The 24,213-nt window shown below is 40.3% G+C and overlaps 1 protein-coding gene across 4 annotated transcripts in view; it reads right to left on the minus strand.

Moving 5' to 3' along the window:
• The window catches only part of dlgap1a (discs, large (Drosophila) homolog-associated protein 1a), a 112,499-nt gene that overhangs the window by 53,040 nt on the left and 35,246 nt on the right, over window positions 1-24,213 (minus strand). For 3 of the 4 annotated variants that reach the window (XM_047589740.1, XM_047589739.1, XM_047589742.1), the window contains exons 3-4: window positions 13,517-15,030; window positions 4,603-4,817 (exon numbers count right to left, since the gene is read on the minus strand). In XM_047589740.1, coding sequence (XP_047445696.1) covers window positions 4,603-4,817; window positions 13,517-14,914 — 1,613 coding nt within the window. In that variant the 5' untranslated portion in view covers window positions 14,915-15,030. The remainder of the gene's footprint in view (window positions 1-4,602; window positions 4,818-13,516; window positions 15,031-24,213) is intronic. The other variant, XM_047589741.1, reaches the window with a different exon arrangement.

The raw sequence follows: 24,213 nt of genomic DNA on the forward strand, positions 1-24,213 counted from the left end.
ATGTGGCTCAGCACAGCGTGCATCGCTATATCAATGGCGTCCTCTGTGGATCGGTTCACCTGGTTTGCGAGCTGGTGGGGGTTGAATGTGCTGGAGAGCCAGTCTCTCGAAGCACTTTGCAATAACTGGTGTGAGGGCAACTGGAAATCGTTGAGGTTGGGGTGACTTTTTTTGGTACAGGGATGATGATGGCAGATTTCAGGCAGGTGGGGATGACTGCTTGGGCCAGGGAGAGTTTGACAATCCTGCAGAAGATATCATTCTGCCTATTCGTACTTAAAGCGCTTTACAGTCACAGTGGCATCTACCCATTTACTCACACAAGCACACACACATTCTCACACACCAGTGACACGCACTGGGAGCAACTGGAGGTTCAGTGTCTTGTTCAGGGACACTTCGGTATGTGGCACATTCTGGGGATCTAACTGCTAACCGCTTTACCTGCTGAGCCAGAGTTACCCCTATTGTCACTAGAGGTGGGCGATATGACGATATATTAAATCGTGAACGATTACAACGTCAAGACGATCTGTCAAACTGCAGAGTTCGTGGGATCGTCTACGGCGCATTCTATAAATTGCAGTTCTATGCTGATGCACCGACACACCAGACGTATAACGTCGTCAACCTGACCAACCAATCATAGCGAATTATGGGCAGTGATGCGCTATGTTACCTGCCTCCTTGTTTATGTGTGTAGCGGTAGCCGCATGAAGAGCCATGGCTGAAAGCCAAACAGAGTTGGTCACTAAAAAAAATTCCACATCCATTGTATGGAATTGGTTTGGATTTTCCTCAACTGATGAAGTGCAGGCAAATCTTCTGTGCACAGAACAGGTTCGCACATTGAACCTGTTCAATCATTTGAAGAGGAAGCATCTCAAACAATATGCTGAGAGCCAAACAGTGTGGGGCTCAGCGGCACCGGTACCGCAGGAGGAGGCAGCAGCTAGCAAGACCAAAACAGTCAACATTAACACAGGCATTTAACAAAGGCACTCCGTTTGACAAGTCAAGCAAGTGATGGAAAGAAGTAATAGAAGCAGTTACCTTTTATCTTGCAAAAGATAAGGTACTGTTCAAGATGGGAGAAAACTTTCTGTTACTACTTTTGCAAGAGTGCACTTAATTAGAATGTTGTTGTTTACCTTAAACTTGACTGTTTGCACATTGCACGCAAAACTGTGACTAGTTAAAATAAAATCTATTAAGAAAGGTTCTTTGGACTAAATTGTCTGTTTTTCATTTTTCAATTTAAGATCGTGATAAAATCGAAATCATGATTTTATTTTTAAAAAATCGTGATATGATATTTTTGCCATATCGTCCACCCCTAATTGCCACCCACAAGCACCAAATCATCATTACATTAATGTTCTGCCCCTTCAAGTCAGTATAAATCACCTCTTTTAGCTGTATTTAATGCAAAACATCAACCAATGTTGCATATACATCCATAATTATTATAATGGCTAATTAAAGAATACTTATTTTACACTTACATGTCTTAAATTTGAAGCTACTGAAAAAACAAACTATTTTTACACTTATTTCGAATTTTAGTCAAATATAGATTTTCCCTCAACAAATACAAATGGTTTGCACACCTCTAATTGGTATGATGTTGTGCTACTTTTGTGCCAGATGCAATAGGAGACTCAAATTCCCAACTTTTGCCTCATGAGTCCACAGAGTATTTTCACAAAAGTCTTGGGGATCATCAAGATGGGTTCAATTATGGCCCTTCACTGGGACCAGTTTGATCATCCCTGGACTAGAGAAATTGAACTCAGAAGTGATAAACCACAGTTATGTTATGTTTTAACAGGGAGGCCAAACACATTTTCCCACAGGGCCATTTGATTTTTTTCCCTTTAATAATAATTTTAAGTCAAAAGTAATAAATCAGTTGGTCAAAGCCAAAGAAACCCTGACACCTGTAGTTTGTCAGTAAGATCACTTTGCACTTCAGTGTGGTTTCAGGCAACACAGCTGTTTAGCTTGGGCTAACCCATGAAGAAGCTACTGGTATGGATGAACTGAAATTATACTGATGAAATGTATAATTGAATTGAATTGAATTGAATGGAATTATATTGATGATAAATGTTTATTTTGTTACTAAAAGCAGATACAATACAGTTTGCATTTCATGATTAGGACAAGCAGCCTATTAATGTATTCATGCAGCAGTGAAGGTAATCAAATGATATAAGGATTAAAAACTGTGAATATTAATTAATAGTTAAAGTTACAATATTTGAATCAATTACTAGAAACATTTTTTTTTTAAAAAAGTATGTAATACATTTGTTTGTTCGAGAATGATGAAAGCTGTACATTTCTGTTTTTCGTTTGAAGGTTTTCAACCTAATATTTCCTCCAGTAATAAATAAAAATTGAGAATAGGAAAAGAGTTGTCCCATTGCATCTTTTATGGTTGGCCGGGCCATTTTTCAAATAACTGATTGAGATTTTTTTTTCCACATGTACTTCCGAGTGCATGGTGATGCTACACAGTGAGAGAGCTGATGCCCCTTGTGAGTTAAAGAGGAGGAAGAGAGGGGGGACCTCCGCCAGCGTTGAGCGGTGTGCCATGAGGAGACATTATAAACCTGTTCTCCCCTCCGCCATAACCAGAAATGTTAGACCTGAGCTAACGACTCTCACCCAGCATCAGAGAGCACCACAAGAGTATGATCCTGGTGTTTGCGGAGACATGGCTAACAGCAATAAGATTGGACTCTCATCCTGCAGTAAGAGAAAAGATGGAGGGCTAGCTGGAGGGATGGATGGTGTAACCCAGAGCACATCACTATTAAGGATCAGTTCTGTTGTAAGGACACTGAACGTGAGGCCATATTACCTACCAAGGGAATTGATGCATATTATGACGACAACAATGTACATTCCCCCCTCTGTTAATACCGACACAGCCTTAAAGTCAGGAAACAAGGTCAACCTGAAGACTATGCAGAGGGAGCTGAGGAGGAAGATCAGAGGGGGGAAGCATGTAGCACCCTATAATGTAATAATTTTCTGAAAATGTAATAACACCTGAAAATGTAATAACTTCACCAATAATGTAATGAAATACACTGACCTTTTTTTTCCATAACTGATAATATAATATTTGATGGACAATGTAATGTATATGTTCATTTTCAGTACAGAGTTCTACATTTTGTGTTCTGAGAATCTAAGAATGTTATATACACTGTATTTGAAACAACAGAATGACTATTGGGTTAAATTGCAGACCTTGAGTACTGTACAGCCATATACATATGTGCAAATACTAAGGGACATGCATCCTCATCCTGGTCCCACCGAGTGGGTGATGGACTAGACCAGAATTCCAGTTTCTGAATTTGTGTGTTGTTTCTATTATATTAAAAAAACTGGTGAAAGCAACCACTAAAAAAGGTCTTATGTTCATCTCATTTTATTGATGTGATGTCATTTCTGCAACACTATCTGCTGGTAATATCAGTAACATGTTTATATCAGATTTTTCATTATACAGCCACAAGTTTTGTTAGAAAAATTATGCTTTTGATATGCTAATTAATCTTGGACGCCGGCATCCTGGCCACTAGAGGGCCTGCAAGGGCGAACACGATCAGGGTCTCTTTCACTGGTGGCTAGTTGAAAATATGTCCTGCAACATTGAAGCTTTCGTCTTCTCCCTTTACATGATCACTTCTGAGTATGCAGTGTCTCAGCATCAATTAATGGTGCTTAGAGTGACCAGCGGTAACCTGAGGTAGCGTCGGAATGTCCGAAACAACCCCCCACATTCATATTTGGAGTATCCGCGTGTGGGTGGACTAAAGCTCATCCAACATGGCGACGTGGGCTCTGCCCACTTCAGGCTTTATCTTCAAGGTTCAGAATCCAGTGAGTTATGTCACAATGGGTTTGTCCATGGTATATGTACAGTCAATGCTCACAACTAACCCCACACCAGTATCCACCATCCCTCAACTCCCTGGCACCAACCTGTCCCTCCCTACAACGAAGGTGAAGAGAGAGCTTGGGTGGGTTACAACCTGGAAAAACTGTGGTTCCAGATGGCATCAGTGCCACGCTTCTGAAGCTGCGTTCGGATCAGCTGATGGGATCTTTGGACACATCTTCAACCTTAGCCTGGGGTTGGAGAAGGTACTACAGCTGTGGAAAGCATTTGAGGTTACCCACAAACTGGAAGGGTGGCTCCAGCAGATTCCGGGAAGAGCATTTTAGATCTCTGTCCAGACAGTTTTAACTCTAAAAGTATTACATAGATATTACAGACTAACATTTTCACTGCAACCCCTTCTGATCTCTGTTGGCTCCACTTTGTCTGTCACATCAGTCACTACTGTGTTTCATGAAAATCTGCCGGGGCTATATCAGAAAAATGGTCCGAATTGGCTATAATTACTGAATGTACTGATGCATTGTTCCAAGAAACCTGGCTAATTTTTATATCATTTTAATTCAGTCATCTCAGTATTTTTGAATATGGGAGAAGAAGCAAGTAAAAACGATGTTGTAATTGTTTTGCATGTATACACATATTGCCAAGAACAGAGGGGAAGAGACATTGAATCTTACTGTAGAGTGGTCATCTCAGTCAGTGATGGCTGTGTGGCTTTCAGGTAGCTAGCCCGGCGTGCCTGCATTTTTGGTGAGGGTTTGGGACTCCCATCAGAGTCTCCACTGTCATCCTCAGCCATGGCTTTTACGTAGCTGCCACTCCTCATCCTCCGACAGGGGATGTCATCCTCCTTTCCCAAAGGAGAGAAGTTGCTCCATTCATCCTGAGGTACCTGACCACAGAGAGAAACACTGTCAGGATAATCCTTTCCATAGCTGTCAGAGTCCCAGCTACAAACCTGGCTAACTAAAGTGGCCTGATGGAACATGGAACCTATGCCAAAAAGCTACTATGTATTACCTCAATACCCTAAATACAAACTGGGCTAAACCAATGGCTGGCATTCATGTAAATCCATCCTACACATACACACATGCTGTCATACACAGCTCCCACGCTGCAGTGGTACAGTCTGTTGGCCAATTAGCATGTAACAGTGCAGGAGCCAGTCTAAAATTTCTCTCTGGCTAATTCATGCATCTGCTGTCCAGAAGTCAGCGAGTTCTGAGCACAGTTGCACCCATACATACACAGCAGAGTGTGTGTGGGAATTCATTGTGTTGATATACGTGCACCAATCTAACCTAAGGGTCAGTTTGTCAACTAAGAAAGGGTTGCAAAGACAACTGCAAATAAACAAATGAACAAAGCAAAATTTACAATTTACACATGTAAAACGTTTCAAAGTGAGTAACGAAAACTCATATGTGTCCACTTGAATAGTTTTTATTTCTGTTTTCCTATGCCTGGCTCTGAAATTTTTTCATCTTACGTTACATTAGCCCATAAACAAAATTCCTTTAATTTCCACTGTATTGGTTGTACTTTCAGGGATGATTATGAATCATTCACAGAACATTTGAATATAAATAGCTGTAAAAAATCAGAATTGGAACCCAAATGGATAAAGGTTCAAAAGGCCCAGAGACAGATGTGTGATGAATGTAACAAGAGACTATTCTATCCGAGAAGTGTTTCTAGGAAAATGGTGTCATTGCAGTATTTTGCACCAGGACATCGCTAGCAGATCCTTTGTGTCTGTGTGGATCAAGCCTTCTTCATTTTCTCCCAAAGATTCTTGATCAGATTATGATCTTCGTAGTTTCAAAAACTTCCTCAAAATATACCACAACCATGTAAGAAAACATAGTATTACAGTAGTGAAAGGAGTATAAGATGTGTTAAAATGCCATATGTAATGCTTTAGTATAACAATACTGAAGGAGTATTATAAAAACACTCTCCTCAATCTATTCATTGATTCTGATCCCATTCTGTTGTGCTTAAATCATAAATAAAACAGCCATTCTTTTCTTTTAAGAAGATAGTTTTCATACATAGTAAATGCTGAGCATTTCTTCAGCAGCCATACATGAGACATTTTTACATACTGGGTCTCAACACAGAATTATAGATTAAGATCTTATATAATTAATTACAAAAACACACAATAATAGTATATTTAGCAGAGACACAGCCTTATAATATTTCTATATGCACTTATAGTATGTCATAGTATATGCACCTATAGTGTATGTTTGATATTAAACACACCAAAGCTAATTATTTTTAATTAGCCCACACATTTAAGTGTGTTTCTGCCAACTGGGGCAATTCCAGTGACATGTGTCAAACTTGCTAGCATATATTGCCTTGAGCCTAGAGGCTAGAGTGCAAGAATTTGCAAGACAATAATAGACCGCAGAAGAATTGCACTGCTTCTCTGACTAATTATGTGAATCACTGAGGAAAAGAGGCTGAACAGATCTGTTGGACTAAATGTTTCTCTGTGTGTGACGTAAAAGAGACACAAATGAGCAGTTTAACTATAAAAAGAGAATGCGGGGAAAGGACCAGCTGCAGAAGCATCAGCAGGGCTTCCCGCCCACACACCAGCCTCACATCCACTGCAGTTCAACACTTATGCTACAGTAGTAGCTGAGGAATCAGAGATTTATGCTGCCTGCAGTTTACACTTTACTGTCATTATTGGAGATGTTTGTTGGAGATGTGATGCCTTTCTGTGACTTAAGAATGCAATCTGTAAACTATCTTTCCACAAATGTTTGAAGGAACCAAGCACAAGAAATAAGCCCCTGTACATTTCACAACAGTAACTCTAACACTATAGTTACACGAAGTGTATACAATGCCACTGAAGCATTTACTGTGGTACTGTAACTTGCTGTCTAGATACTGAAGATAATAATTAGCTAATTGAACAAGCCAAGTGAAATGGGACTATGGAGTCTTTTCCTCAGCTGCTGTCACTATGGCAACAGACAGAACTTACTAGATAATGTCAAATGCTAAAATATGGTGACAATGGCACAAGTGAAGAGGAAGTATAAAGTTAATAAGATGAGTTAGGCAGGTATAATTTGTCTATTTAAACAGTGGCCTATTTTAGATTAAATATAATTAATTCCTTAAGGTTTGAGGCTAACAGATGATCCATGACTTTTGTTGCTGTTCTTCTCGCACCACAGGCAAATGAAAATCTCTGAAAACATATGCATGTCCCCAGTTTGGTGGCGTCAGTGTGAAAAACATCATGTCAGAAGATTACAATTATTAATTATTCTCAAGAGAATGCATCTCCACTGCTGTCCAGTGGTGGCGAAAGTTGTTGACATCTGCGCAGTATGTGCCTCAGCATATACTGACCATGCTCTGTCATTTTATGTAGCCTGCCGTGGGTTGCTGTCATTCCCAATCACTTCCACGCTTTTGACTGGAATATCTAGTAGCGTGGAAATTTCAAGACTGGACTTGTTGCACAGGTGGTATCCTATCACAGTACCATGATGGAATTCACTGAGCTCCTCAGAGTGACCCATTCTTTCACAAATGTTTGTAGTAGTCTGCATAACTAGGTGATTTTATACACTTGTGGTCATGGAAGTGATTGGAACACCAGAAATAAGTTTTTTGGGTGGGTGACTGAATACTTTTGGCAGTGTAATGTATTACAATTGTTGTTACAATTGTTGTTACAATTGTTATTGATGCTATATAAATACAATTGTATTGAACTGAACTGAAAGCATTAAGCGAGCTCTGAAACCTGGTGTTTCAAAGGTATTTTTTTTTATGTGATAACTGCAGTGGATATGTTCATGCCAGTCTAAAACTCTCCACATAAATGAATGTTTACCAGATTTACTATAAGCATGCAAAGAACCGGTGACCTATACTACTATACCAAGGAGGGATATATGCTGATGCAAGTTGAGTGAAGCAGATAAAGGACAAGAATAACAGACTTGTTTTGTATCAGCTGGAATACCAGCCTCTGGAAGCAGTAGCTGCTTGTAGAGCTGTAATACATGATTAACTGAACTGGACATCTACTGTTGGGTAAGTTAGAGCATGCTGGCAATGTAGTGGCTAAACATGGAGCTTACATATCATTACACAGAGAAGCTGATAAAAAAAAAATGTTTATATCCCTCCAAGGTAGAAAATTTAATTTACAACCACGGTGTTATTCACAGTGGATGAGAGTCAGTCTAATCAGAACACTTGCTAGTGGGACACACAGTGTCCCACTAATCAACTGATCACAGTTGTACACAGAACGCATGCCAAGCAGGCACAACACTTCAAGCACTGACATGTTAAGTTAACACTAATTATCTCTTTACAATAACACCTTTCAAGAGGGCGGCAAATGAACGATTAGTTCTTTAAGTTGTATCAGAATCTGCGATGGACAACTGGGTAAAGCCATCTTCAAACCAGTATGTTTTGGGCATGTAGTAGTAGTTGGTATCTACCAACCATCTACCAGTGATCCAAGCAAGGGCAACCATTGTAGCTAACAGTCATAGGTGCTCAAAGCTCATAGATACTTGTGAGGAGCGAAGCTTAGCTGGTGTGGTTTGATAACACGAGAAAGAAGTGATCCTGGAAGCACTGTTCAACCAAGCAAGAAACTTGGGTTCTGGTATTTGTGTAGATGTTACTTTGGCATACTACAAGTGTAGTAGGTACCACCTACCTAAACTAGATGCCCACCACCCTCGTTTTCTACCTCTCTATAGTAGCAGATAGTAGATTTTAATGCAACTGCTAACTATAGTTTGCCACGGCCATGGTAGTTTGCCCCAGGATTAAATATTGTTCTATGTCTGAAACCATAACTATTTGTGTTTGTTTAACATATACATACATGTTTAAGTGGATATAGAGAACAACTACACACTCTAAAATATGACCATAAATGACTGGCACTAACAAACTAACCAGGTAATTTGTCTCAAATGCCATGTTATCGCTGCAAAATCATAATTATAATAATAATAATAATAATCCCCATTTAAGATTTTTGTAGCATTTAGTTGCAGTACCACTAGATAGGCTAACTGACAAACATTTGGATACACCATGTGCGATTACACATATCTACAACATCAAGCTCAACACAACACTTCAAAGAAATGCACATTTCTGCACAATTGACTATCAAGAAAAAAAAAATGAAAAAAGAGAAGATAACTTGCAGAAAAGTAGTAAGGAAATCACTACTAAATTAAAATGAGCTCTACAAACAAGAAAGGATGTTGCTCTTCATGAGTTTATGTTATTACCTAGCATTCAGAGAGTAAGGCTGCTACTGACTCTGCACTTACTTCTCTCTCAACTCAAAAGGAGGAAACAGGAGGAAGAGGAGAAGGAAGAGGGAGGCTCTCCAAAGGAAGTAGAGGAGGAGGAGGTGGGTTGATGGGTAGAGGGGGTGGGGGGGTGGGGGGGTCAGTGTGGGGGTGTGCAGTGGGGTGGGGGTCGGGTGGCGGTGAGGTTCTTTGGAGAACAGAGCAATAGTCTGGTGGTAAGGAGCAATGTTCCCTCTAAGGCTGTGGACACGCTATGGACTCACATGTAGTTTCAGGTCAACTATTAATAGCAAAGGGTCATTTTGTACCTGCCTAACTTCATAGTTCATAGTTCAGGCTCATGCTGGTTTCTAGATTTGATCTTTGCTCGTGTGTTTGTTTTTAATGACAAATGCAAAAATGCTTCTTTTTTTTTTAATAAAAATGATATATGGAAACTAAAGGGATAGATAGTGACTTCTTTTTAACAGTGTAATGCAAGTGGAACAGGGAGGAGCCTTACAATAATCAGATTCTGGAAACTGGAGGCACATTTTTCACAGTTTTACACTATTAATTATTTAATCACCAATACATTTTTGTTTTAAATAATTATTCGTTACAGGTGTAATGTGAAATAATAAATATGTATGATTTATATGAGACACATGTAAATTAAGGAAATAGTTAAATTAATGATTGCTGTATCCTATAGATGACTTAAATATCTTATTACATTTGTACATAGCCAAAAATGCTCAAAGTTGCCTTTGCCAGTGATAACTAGTCATACTTTTGAGTGATATAGATCTGCAATTGTCATTCCAATCAAACATCCAAAGATCCAAACTCTGGACTTTGACTCAGAGCATAGCACTCAACTGAGATGGCAATATCATATGGAGGTGCATTTGCTAAAAAGACTCTTGTAAATCAGGTAACAAAAAGAACATAAAATCATACCCCTGCTGAAGCTGAAAGTTAAATAGCAACACTGCAATCATGTAATAGAAAGTACTGTTTTGGAGAGCGGAGGTGCACGAGAATCTACACTACATAGTTATCCCTTTTCCTCAGGAACTAAGGTCACTAGCTGTGTTGTCACAGCATCTTATAGAAGTACATATATGTACTTCTAGACAAATGATTTGTCTATATGAGAAGATCTATTTACAGCATATATCTTCAGCTCACTATAAGCTAGCTATTCCAACCTTTTATTATACAGATGAATTAAATATTTTGCCAACCATCTTATCTTCTAGACTTCATTATATCCAAATAAATATGTGTAACCCTTGCTTTTAAGAGTACCGCATTTACTTTACTGTAGTCTACTGCATAACACTAGCCAGTGGACCTAGTTACATAAAAACATCTTGACCGAACTGGCCTTAATATGTAGTATGATTTGGTAGCTATACAAAGTTCAGCTGTGTCTGGATGTAAGCTCCGTTTCTAATGAGAACCATTAGTCAAAGCATTTTTCCTTTTTAAAAATACTGTCAGAAGGAGATATTTTGATAGCATGAATTTAGCAAACCTGCAGTTAACGTTACGTAATGCTTTACGAGTGACTGAAATAACCATTAACACTACTCAGAAACTCAGGACCAATCCTGTTTCAATTTTGGTAATTCACTGTCAAACTGTCATGCCCGTTAATAGTTGCTGTTAGGGATCGACCAATTATCGGCCTGGCGGATGATATCGGCCGATATTCGGCATTTTTGCGATCATCGGCATCGGCCGTATTTTTCACTGGTAACCGATAAAATTAATTAAGTATTTTAAAACGCGCTCCTTCGGCTCTGATGCAGCCGTCTCTCTGCCTGAAGTCACCACTCTCTTGGCTGTGTAACAATGTCCCGCCCACCGTCCTCACTGTTGGCTACTTGGCACAAGTGAGTCAGTGACAGCCAATCAACACTGAAGTCTTTACATGCAGCGCCACAGACAAGGAGGAAAAGCGGACCACTGCTTCGGTAGTAGACAAAAAGTAGGCATAATGACGGTAGGCTGTAGCAAGTACAAGGGAGGAAAACCTGCTGTTTGGCTCTGGAGATGAAACTGTTCACAACTTCAACACGGCATAGGATAATTCATGATGGCCCACCACTACATTATAATTGCCGCAACCGCTTTAGAGCTGGGGCCAGACGCACGATAATAATATAGACCCTATCCGTAATCATTACTTTGTGGGAATAGTTAATCTTCTAACGTGTCTCAGCCCGTGGAGCGGCTCCCGATTTATCAATAAACAACACCCGAGGTGCTTATAGCCTATAAGTTAAACACCACATGCTAACTTGTTCTTGTTTGTTTACAATCGCCTTTCCCTCAGCGCTCATGCTCTCACTACACTATGATAAACTTAACTACGCGGAATGGATGTTAAATAATCGTCTTTTTGCCGGTCATCGTTAAGTCCAGGGCAATGAGGCCATTTCAATGAGTCAGGCAGAGAGCACACGTCGAGTTTTTTCAATCAACAAATTTACCGTCGCGTCTACAACTCACGTGTGTAAAGTAGCCTTTATTGTTTGCATTTACAATTGTCAAGTGCCTTATTCTTATTTATGTAACATGACATACAGTTCTAAACACAAGAGGGATTCGAAGTACTAACTCAATCCCAAATTGGAGAACAGCTTAGTTCAGTTTATTTTGTTGATTTTTTTTCAAAAATTCAGGGAGCTATTATTTATTTGTTTATTAATTTGAGTGAGTTTTAAGGAATGCTGCCAGAAGGCCCCTGCACTTTTCTTTTAAAATAATTAAACTTATAGGCATTTCAATTAAGATTTTGTGTTATTTTACAAAAAAGTTAATTTTTTCAGTGTACACAAAACAAACAAACAGTATACTGTATTCATTCTAATCCCAGGTGTGTTATTCTAAATTTTTTAGTGCAAATGAATAGGGGCTATCGGTTTCGCTTGGTTATTAATTATTGGTATCGGCTCTGAAAAATCCATATCAGTCGATCCCTAGTTGCTGTGTAGATTTGCATATGTATATCCGCTGCTTCCTTCACAAATTTTGAAGTTGCTATAGGATATAACAAGTCTTAATGCCCCCTTTGATCAATCAGTTTTTTTTTCTTGAGCAGTTGAACATCAGGGAAAACGCAATATGGTTTCAACATATTTGTTCTTACACTTGTTCTTACAACATATATTTTCCCAACATGTACCCCGTCTCTAGCAATCCCTGTGACCCTAATGAGGATACGAATAATATTTTTTCCTAAGTCATATGTCTGTAACTATAAGTACAATATGATGCCAGCTTTCTTTTACACATATAACAAGGATAAGGGTAGAAAACAACAATTTCCCTCCAAATGCCCAAAAGCCTGTACCTAAGCCTTAAACATAAGCATGGTTTAAGGGCTGCCAAGCTCAATGCTTTAGGTGATCAGCATGATAAAGCTCTGTCTATGCTGCAGAAGACTGCTAGGACAAACTTGTAGTGTCAGCCTTCTACCATAAGTGTACACTGTAACAGTGTTTGTACTGGATGAGATTCCACTTGCATGAATGTCCGTAGGTCCTCTATTTGTGTGTTAACTAGGCCAGGCGATTCTGACTGTTTAGGTGGCTTTATGCAGTGATGGACAGACAAATACAGAAAGGTATTCATACATGTCATTTGAGCACAAAATCAACACAAGTTGATTTTGTTTACAACTAAATAACTCTAAATAATGAAATCTCAGTAGCATGCTGCTGGACTAAAGTCTGGCTTATCCTATCTGGAAATATGTATGATAATTTTTCAGATAATGCCACTACATTATTCATACAATGGACAGATCCCAAGAGTTACTCAGACAAACAAGCTGCAACAGTGGGTATCTTACATGACTGTGGCAGTACAGTGTAGTATTGTTTTAGTGTATATTACAGATCATTCCAAGAACTGGCCTGTCCAGATATTACAGTATTTTAGTACAAAGATGAGGAAAAATGGTAACCCTTGCTAAACTCACAACTACCTTGCAAAATAATTATAATTATAATTTAGGATGACTCTCTGTCCAATTCATATCCTACAAACTGATTTGCCATTTTTTAACTGGGACAGTTTTTCAGTGAAATTAGAGACCATGGTGTTTGGTAGGATTCAGGATCCAAGATCATAGAGGATTGGAGAACACTGACTTAGAGGAAACATTGGTGAGGAAAATAAGTCGTGGAGAAAAGGGAGTCAACAGAGGGGAGAAGGGTGAACTGACTGTTTTTATGGCAATTGGGGAGGAATTAATTACCTGTAAGAAATGGCAAGAGCGGTCCTGCTGACTGCCCCTAGATTTGACTAGAGCTCTATCTAGGTTTAGGTTACCGGATCCTGCGCTGGTTCGTAGTTGGTTGTGGCTGCTGTTGTTGGTGTAGACCTCTTGGGCCCTGCTCACCGTAAGGCTTGATGACCATGCCCCTTTCTTCACAAGGGGCCCGTCCACAAGACTCATTGGTAGCAAATGGCCACTTCCTCCACCGATACCGCCACCGCTGTTATTGCTGCTATCACTAACTGGCACACATGCTGAGGACGCTGCATACTTCATATCGTTGTTGCTCCGGGAGGCTTTGAGTGCAGAATGGTGGTGTGTGTGGCCATGGTGTGCGTGGGTGTGTGTATGCTCGCTGAGTGTGCCATAGGGGTCCATCATGAAGTACTGCTGGGGCTGCGAGGAGGAGAGACTGGGGAGGGGAGTCTGAGAGAACTTGTCAGGGTTGTTACCAGGGTACCGGCCCATTGTCATGGCGATAGGTGAGGGGGAAATGGAGGGGGATGGGGAGGGTGGAGGTTGGTGGTGGTGAGGGTGGTAGAGACACAGCTCCCGTTCCAGGTTGTCATCTGAGCTCCAATATCCAGAGCCAGGAGCAGATGCTGAGCCGTGGAGCTGGTGGTGGTGGTGGTGGTGGCTTCGATGCTTGGGCTCCGCTGATCGACAGCGCTCCCGGCTCTTGCTGCGCTTCCGGTGGCGCACTCCCACTGGTGGAGTTTCACCTTCTGGGCTTGCCCTTGAACCACCACCACCACCTCCTCCGCCACCACCACCACCATTAACGCTCCCATTGTTGGCCCCTTTGGAGGACTGTGTGTGGTGTGGCCCTTCCAGTGAATGTGACTTGGTGAAGAGTTTCTGGACTGAGTGGACCAGGTGACGAATTCTCCCTGGACTGTCATTGTTGTTGTTGTTGGCCCCCATACCCCCGCTCTGGGCAAGAACTCCTCGTTTGTATTGCAGTGTATGGTAGCCATCTCTGGAAAATGACGACTGACGCTCAAACGGGTCTGCATAGTTTGCTGGTACCCGAGTGGGCATATTACCCACATAGCCTCCTCTACCCCCCCCTCCTCCTCCTCCTACATATGGTACCATGGCCATACACTCATCCTTTACCTCAGGATGGTGAGATGAGGAGGTAGAGTGACACCTCCTTGGGAAGGTTCCATATGGGACGATGCTGTTGCTGTCAGGGGGGTACGAGGTACGCTGAGCACTGTAATAGGGGAGCTCAGATGGCATGGGAACGGGCACAGGCATGTCCATCTGACTGATGAAATATGGCTTGCGCTCAAAATGGTGACCCAGGGGCTCATATGATGGTTCATAGGAGACCAAATGGTGGTGACTCCGACTACTGGATAGGCCTTTCATGGCAGGGGGAAAGGCAGGTGAACGGAAAGAGGAATGATATGGATGAAAGCTCCCAGCCAGGCCCTTGATCAGAGAGAGACTGCAGAGGACTGTCCCTGAGAGGAGAGCTGTTGACTCTGGAAGACAGGAAGAGATAGTCAATAAAACACAAGTTAGTGCAAGGCATGTCCAACATAAATCAAGATACACAATGAGAAAACGTGAGGTCCAATTAAACACTCTGACTAAATTAGAGTTGTAGATGTTAACACTATGTTAACATTAGATGTATTATTATTTTTATTTTTTTTGTGTGCAGTCCTAAGACCAATTTGTCTCTAGTAGTAGTAGTATATATGTAGATGACACTCAGCTACATTTACCTATGACGCCAGATGAAAGAAATCAGTTACTCAAACTTTATGGTATGAGACACATCCACCCATTCGCTCACACAAGCACACACACATTCACACACCAGTGCCAGTTGCATTGGGAACAACTGGGGGTCAGTGTCTTGCTCAAGGACACTTCAGCATATGGCACACTCAGGGGATCGAACCGCTAACCCTTCGGTTCATGGACAATCCGCTCTACCTACTGAGCCATAGCCACCCGTAATTCAGTTACTAACTCAGTTACTTTTTGGGAGAAGTAACTATAACTAATTACTTTTTAAAAGTAACATGCCCAATACTGGTCACAACATAGTTTTGGAGGCACAAGAGAGACCTACACAATATTAGGAAGGTGGTCGTAATGTTATGCCTGATCTGTTTAGTCACTATTACCCAGATGTTACTTCTAGCTTATGTTACAGCCCATGAAATTAAAGTGTCAGGTTTAAACAGAAATATAATAATATACTTTATTTTATTCTTTAGATGCATCTGGCTGCAGTTCATCATCTGGCAGACAACAATTTAATGACAGTCTCAAAGAAATATGTCTCTTCTGTGTAAGTATACTACTAAAGTATAGTAGAGTGCAAGCAACTGAGGATCAAATCTGTGATCTCATGCATGGTTAAAGCATGAGATGCACTGAGTTTAGTCGATATCAGCTAACCTTAAAACACATCTAATAATTTTAATATTTACATCATATTCAATAATACACAGGATGAGATGTTACAATCCCTTGTGCCATGATCTAAGGCAAAACTCCTTTAGAAGCCAGGTCCAACTGGACAACCAACCAGCAGACCAGTGGTCAGCTACTAACCTAGCCACAGAAATAAAACCCCAGCTAATTAGCCTAGCCAACAGCCGTAGGTAATAGAGATGATGGGATGATGGGAATGTGACTACACTCAGACCAGACATCTCTTCCTTCTGCCTATGTGAGAAACTAGATGCAATTAGCCTAGCCACAAAAATAAAACACCAGCTAATTAGCCGAGACACCAGCAGTAGGTAACAGAGATGATGGGAATGACAAAACACTAGAAAACACCAGCTAATTAGCCTAACCGTCAGCAGTAAGTAAGAAATGATGGGACATGCAACTATGCTTCAAACAACATTGCTCCCCTCTGCCAAGATCAGAAGTTACACACAAGAAAACACCAGCAAACGAGCCTAACTAGCAACAGTAGGCAGTGTGCCGCACATCATTGGGGTTTTCAAGTGGGCACCTCCCTTCACTGATGTTTCGTTAAGTTAGGCCCACGACACCTCAAGAAGGCTTAACAGTGAGCTCCAGCGTCCCGGAGTCAACCCCCTCAATGCAGCCACCGCGCCACCATGTGCCTTTCAACCGGCAGATAAGATTAATCAAACTACAACTGCTACCTCATGTTAGCACATAGCTAGCCTTACCTTTAGCATGCTCCCGAGTTAGCGTGCTTCCTCCGTAGCCACTGACTCGCTCGTTTCGCTGCCAGGGACATATTCTTTACGGCAACCCTTTGTTCTTTTCCGCGAATGCCCAACTCACACAGGAGAGCAATGGTGGATATCGCAAAAAATCCACTGCAGCCAACCTCCACTGGGCGCACAAGGCCGCTCCAGCCTCGCTGCTCTGCTTCTGATGCCAACTCCGCATATCTATCTCTCTTGTGCGCATTCGCCTCTTCAACTCTGTCTTCCCATGGCACAGTTAATTCCACAAAATACACTATCCTTTCTTTCTCAGACCACAACAGCATGTCCGGTCTTTTGAGGGTCACGGCTGTTGTGGAACGCTCAAGCCACCATCCAGGTCGGTCCTCAGCTCCCAGACTCTGCCCACACTTACCTGCCCTGCATTATGCCTGAGTCTCGCCAGTCTAGCCTTATCTCCCTCCTGAACAAACATTATATGCTTATTCTCCTTTCTAGCAGCTGAGAAATTTGCTTCAGTCCGTTTTTCCTCAATTGCAGCTGCTAACCATTTCAGAACCTGGTTGTGGCGCCAGGTGTATCTCCCTTGAGAGAGACTAACCCTACAACCTGGCAGAATATGGCTAAGCGTACATACACTAAAGTGGGCAAGCAGCATCCTCCCCTAACCACTGGTTTAGGTTTTGCAGAGATGGCAGCACATCATAAATTGCCCCTATCATAAATCTAATCCTACTAGCCTCCATGCTCCACAGCTCGCTCCACGACACCTTCCCTTTCTCTACACTCTCCCAGTTCACCCACTGTCCTTGCTTAGCCTGCGACACTGCCTTCGTGCATCTCATTACTTCCTCTTGCCTATAAATTTCCTCCACTACCATCTTCTTCTTTTCCTCCGCAGATGCCTTGCTCCACAGAGGTTTCCCTGCACACAGTCCCAGGCCTCCACGCCCTTGCTGCACATGCCCCATGATATCACTAAACCTGAGGGCTGCCTGTGCCTCCTGAACCGCATCTCTTGGGTTCCACTTCCTCCCTGTTTTAACCATGGGGGCTGTCCGCCTGACTACTGGATCTTTTGACTGAGTAAGAGTCATCTCCAGTCTAGCCTTAGCACACTTAAACTCCTCTGTTAGACTAGTTACTGGGAGCTCCAGTATGCCTTTCCCATACAAGGCTGCACCGCTTAAGCAGCATGGGACACCAAGCCATCTCCTAATTGATGAGTTAATCATCCTTTCAAGCTTCCAAACCTTTGTCAGAGGGACCTCATACACTGTCAGTGGCCACATTAGTTGGGGCAATAACCCAAATTGCCCCGACTTAACATGTATTAACCAGTTTTTTTTTCACAGTACGAAAAAGCAGTATTGAATGTCTGAAATAAAGACATTATCTCTCTAATGGGAAGACAATAAGACTTTGATAGAAAATTTCACATCTGGCAAGCATTTAGCAAGTGAAGACCAAAAACAAATATGGCATCCACTAAAAGTAGTTTGCTTCAAGTTGCAGTATATTGAGGTCTAACAAAAATGGAGCAAAACAATCCACTAAAAAGCACGATTTTTATTATTACCTGCAGAAACCTATGTTTGAGTGCACAATTGGTAGTATCATGGCTGGGAGTCTGGTGAGAGGTCATCAAGATTTTATGACCGAAAAATAATAATCAGACAATTAAAGCCAAGTGTCAACTTGTGTGAGCAAAATCAGTGTCTTATGGTTACTTTGTTAACTTTTTTTATTTCCTGACTGCATTTATGACCGGTTCTACAACAAGCTTAATATGCAGTTCTACAAGAAAAATACTGTATATCAACATTACATAATTTCTTAATTAATACATGTGAAGAGGGCAGAAACAAACTCTATAAGATTAAATAGAAGGGATAAAAAAAAAACATATGAGAGACAGAATCTCACCACCCGTCTTTTACCACAACCTCCTGCTGCATTTTTCAAAGAGCCATATATGCCAGGCACGCTGTGTTGATGCTGCTTGTGTAGGCGGAAGGAGAAATGAAAATAGGGCTGAGATCAAGTTATTTTGAGCTAAATGGAAGCTGGCAAACAAAAAGCCTTTGAGTCACCCTCTGAGGGTGGATACCAAAATCTGAGGCAGACAGGATATCTATTTAATGTAGCAAGATGGGCAAATACTTCTATACTAGGATACTAATGGATAGTTTGTGTAATTTACTTAATAATAGTTTAATTGTAATGAGAGGTCTATGACGTGTTCAAACTGGAGGTTGCGACAAGTGATGGAGATGTACAAGCCTAAAGAAAACACTCACTGCATGGCCTGTGGTTACTGACAACCCGCTGCTGTGAGAGACTTATTGAGTCTACAGAGTTGCCAGATAAAATCAACTACGATACTTTCATCATTTCATCTTGTCACTCCAGTTCTATTATACTGCCATGAATAAGTTATGTGTACGTATGTATATTTTTATATAACACTAGCCATCTTGTGACAATGTTCTGCTGGGAAACGATTGGACCTGACATTCATGTGGATGACATGTAGCACTCACCTAGAAATACAGAAACGGTTTAGAAGTAACTCAATGATAACTCAAAAAACATGAAGAACAGCACAAAGTGTTGACCTGGCCTTCACTAGATTCCAAACTGATCAAGTATCAGTGGGATGGTCCACAGAGGCCCCTCCCCTCAACCCATAGGACCTAAAGACCCCTACCAGTAACATTCTGTTGTCAGACACCATAGGACACCCTCAGAAGACTCATGTCCATTCTGAGTCAGAAATGGAATAAAGACCTACACAATATTAGAAAAGTCATAATGTTATGCTTAATCAGTGACTATTATTTCTACTATTCCCACGACAATGTGCACTGTATTGATCCAGGTCACTGTGGGAAACCCTCTAAGAGTGGAAAGTTGGGGAGGGGTGGGGCTAGTCGACTATCTTCCCTATTTGTGTACAGCCTACAAAATCTAGACTGACATCTCCCTAAAAAACAGTCCACATCTTCAGTGACTACAAAATCTACAATTTATTTTTCTGTCATGTATTTATTTAATTCAACTTTGTTTTTCTTCCTTTGCATAGATATGCCTTCTTTATGGCTCAACATATACAGACACAACTCAGCACACCATTAGATACCACATATACTGCAGCTTCCTTAATGGTAGATGTATTATATCACTATCAGTAATGAAAAAGTCAATGATTCTTCCAACATCACCTTTAAGAACCTTTAAGTCCTTTCATTTCCACAGTGATCTACAAATCATTACCAAAGTGACAATGGAGAGAGAAAACAAAAAATCACTCATCTTTCCCTGAAACACATGCACCCTTTAGCCAGATTTATGCTCTGGATTGGATACACTGTAGGTGAAGCACATGTCCAATCATAGCTTACACTGTAGCCTGACAAAAGACTGTTCTGTCACTGTTTTCCTTCACCCTCTAAACATCTGATTCCACTCAAGAATGTGCCACTTACAGAAGTTACTAGATGAAGCCCATATCACAGTTGATAAGGAGGAGGAGTATGGGATGGTGCCTGTGCAACCATATTCCAAATAGTAACTGTACATGTATAGATGTAGTGTACACATAATATACCACAGATTTGAGCATTAATATGACCCTTTTCTTTTTAAAGAGAAAGTACACAACTCTTTTTTGATGGTTAGGTTAGATGGTTAGGCCAATTAGCTGATTTGTGCCTCATGCAAACTGTATACATATTGTAAATAATAGTAAATACTGTAGATAGTACAGAATATAGATATTATCAATATCTTAATGTATGAACCCCTTTTTTCCTGATCAGGGTGTCAGGAACAACTGGAATCAATAAACAAAATAGCAGTCCATAAGTATTAAAATGCTAACTATTAACAAGTCATCGCTCACACATCATTGTGCAAGTGGACAAATGTAAATACAAAATGGGACTAGAAGCAAAGTAAAATTACAGAGGGAAACACTTTATTCTTCTCTTTGTGCCATCATACTATATCTCATGTGTCTAGTTTGGTTTCCATGAAACAATTCCCTGATGAGGTTTGTAGTTTATTTTCTCATTGTCATTTGTATCAGTGCTTGTCATTATCCATTGAACAGTCTATTGTATAGTCAATATTGTATGTAATCAACACCATCAGCAAAGACAAGGGACTGAAGGAAATGACCAAGAAAACACCAAAAAGCTTAAGAAGTCTGAATGCTCTAATTTCAAAATAAAACACATAAACCAAATGCCATTGCTGTAGAATCTTCTCTTAATATTTACTCACTTAAAATATCCAGCCAGTTATTACATTCTTATTTGACAGTGATTTTTTTTTTTTAATTAACTTCTAACTTTTAATCATGCACATGTGTGATTCAGTTTTAAGGTTAAAGCATGTTTTGGTTTAGTTTAGGTTTGATATAGGTTAGATTCATAGTAGATAGGGCTAAGGTAAGAGGCATGTAATGTGTGTGTGGGATAGAGAGAGAGAGAGAGAGAGAGAGACTTATCTCTCTCCTTTTCCTTGCCTTATAAATCACCAAAGACAGTAAGGATGTGTCTCCATGGTAACCACAGCAGTGTTTGAAACAGGAATGAGTGACCAGATTTTTATTTATTTTTTTCTCAAATGGAAGATACTTATACCTTCTGTATTCACACTATTAACCTTCGTATGTTTGTTCCATCAGCTATGCAACTTTTGACCTGAAAACTGACACGGTCTGGTTTGGCTATTTACAAACCCTAAAATATAATGCATCACCTTATTTTGTGTAACCCGTTTTTCTACTAAGATTAGAAAAATATAGGCTCATGGATTATGAGAAACTGCTAAGTCTTTAGTTTAGTCAATATACTGTCTTGAATCCATTATATATATTTTAATGGCACATAATGGCAAATAATGACACCTGTTGTCCTTCCTGGCCTGTTGACTGGTTATAAAATATAGAGCATTATTCACTTCCATGTTTCACTCGTTTTAACTACTGCACTTCCAAGTTTTTATACCCCTAAAATCAAATCAAAACCACGTGTTCTGTTTGTCCATCAGCAGATTTGCCTGTATATATTTGTATGTTCTAGGTATAGATGGCACCACATGCTACCCAGATTGTTATGCCATTTGTCCCTGGTTTACTAGGCTTCTATTGTTTGAATATGCAGCAATCTCTGAATAGAACCAGGTGCCTGGATTGTACATCGATGGCAGGAGACATACCCACTTGTCCCATACTTCTCGAAGTTTATCTTGTGTCCTGATGATCAAATCTAATAACTCTGACATGGCACCCACCATGACCTTTGTCATGGGTTTGTGTGTGTGTGTGTGTGTGTGTGTGTGTGTGTGTGTGTGTGTGTGTGTGTGTGTGTGTTCATCTACAACACACACATTCAGTGAAAGTAGTAGTTATTCATTTTATGAGCAAAGAATTATGTTATTTTAAAGCAATTACATAAAGTGAAGCCATATTTCTGAATAGTAGCTACTTTTGTAATGAACAGGAAGGCTTTCCTGATGGAGTTTGGATATGTTTGACTATGTGCTAGCAGAGGAGGGGAATGACACCAGAGACTTTGTGATTAGAGTATAAATAACAGTCACCAAAAGAATTACTTGAGTGATAGCAGGATAGTCTCTAGTAAAAAGGGTAATAAGTGATCCAATTTTAAGTTAGTGTCTGTGGGAAAATATGTTAAGTAGCTAGATTGTACTGGTTCAATACCTACCATGTCTGTCTATCACTGGACTAAAAAAACAACCATTTACATCCACATGCACACCTACAATCAATTTACAATAATCAATTAACCCAACAACAGAAAGGCATCAAATCTGTTCACTGTGAGATACAGGGGTTGCTGTGTTAGACATGAAATATGAACTAATAGCTTCCACTCCATGGTCATGTACTGTATGTTTACGACTATTTTAAAATTAAGAACATAGTGTATATTGATGGAGAGTGAATTCATTCCTTTGCTTGCATTCATTGAGAATTGCCAATAGAGCTTTTGCTACTAACTTAGTGTAGAAAAAAAATGCTTCTGACTGAACAGATTTTTCACAAAAAAAAAAAAAAGATTTCATCCAGCTGGATTGCATTGATGATGACAAACAAAAAAAACACCCATTCAAATGCCATAAAGAGGGAGAGGGATGTTATTAGTCCCCTTCCAATACTTTCTCTCTTCACTTTTCTCCTAATATCCCATCTGTACAACCCCAAACGAATGAGATGTGCGTCACAGTCTGCATGGAAAGGTTTTTTTTCTTCTATTTCTTTTCGCCCACTGACTGTTATGATTCAGCTCTGCCTTCAGACCAGTTTTGAGATGGAGAAGGGGAAGGGGAGGGGAAGCGAAGCAATGGGAAGAGAAGAGAAGAGAAGAGAAGAGAAGAGAAGAGAAGAGAAGAGAAGAGAAGAGAAGAGAAGAGAAGAGAAGAGAAGAGCGTGGGCTTAATCTGCTTCTTCATGTTCCTCGAAGTACAGTACCTGCATCTCTTCTGCGCAGAGCTGCTCTCTTTTCAGCAGAAATTAAATCCTTGGTTTGTGCATGCCTATTAAGCCTACAATTAGACATGCAGAGATAAAGGAACAGCTCATTGGTGGGATGTGTGAAAGAGATGGGGACGGAAACAACCAGTTGACTGTGAAAGAAGCGTGAATCATATCTTTGACACTCAACTTCTCCTGTTATATTCTTCACAAACTAGGGGACACCATTGGCTGTGGAATATTGTCCATTATCCATGTTGAATCTGATAACCAATTAATAGTAAAACTTGTATAATTCATAGTATAAATATTAAGTTGGCAGAACAGTTGAAAAAAAAAGCTTTGAAGCTGTTTTGTTGGATTGTGGTGGATGACCACCTTGCTAACATTCCCTTCTGGAATTGGTGTCCCTTTCTTGCGTTGTGGCACTTTTGATTAAAAAGAAAAATGGTTCAATCTGCAAAATCAAATTAATCCTTAATAATTAATCCTTTAACATTCCTCTGGGTCACATATGGGACAGTAGTAGCTTTTGAACCAGTCAGACCTCTGTACACGAGTTGAGTAAATGCTGCATGCAATATGAAATTTTCTTCTTATTTCAATGAGAAACGCTATTATAGGATTCAACCAACACATTTTTTGACACAAAAAAATTCAGACAAACCCAACAACTTCTTATGTTTCAACTGTGTGCCAACTTTGATTACTGAAGAACAATAGCACTTCAAGTAATTCTTACTTTTGTGATGCTGAGTTCAATCTTTTTTTAATTGTTTTGATGTTGCTTAGGAGTTTAATTTTAATAATTGTTATCAAGCAAGCAGGTGTGATGACCATCATGGAGACCTTACAAAACAGAAACATTCCAGAGACTGCTCGTGAGCTACGTTGCAGCTTTGTTCACAGAGTGGACTGAATGAATGAATACAGGAAGCGCAGAAAAGGAGGACTTGACATTAAATAATGCAGTGTCCCAACACCTGGTGAAT

This window comes from Mugil cephalus, chromosome 7 (assembly GCF_022458985.1).
Source record: "Mugil cephalus isolate CIBA_MC_2020 chromosome 7, CIBA_Mcephalus_1.1, whole genome shotgun sequence".
NCBI classification, from domain to species: Eukaryota; Metazoa; Chordata; class Actinopteri; order Mugiliformes; family Mugilidae; genus Mugil; species Mugil cephalus.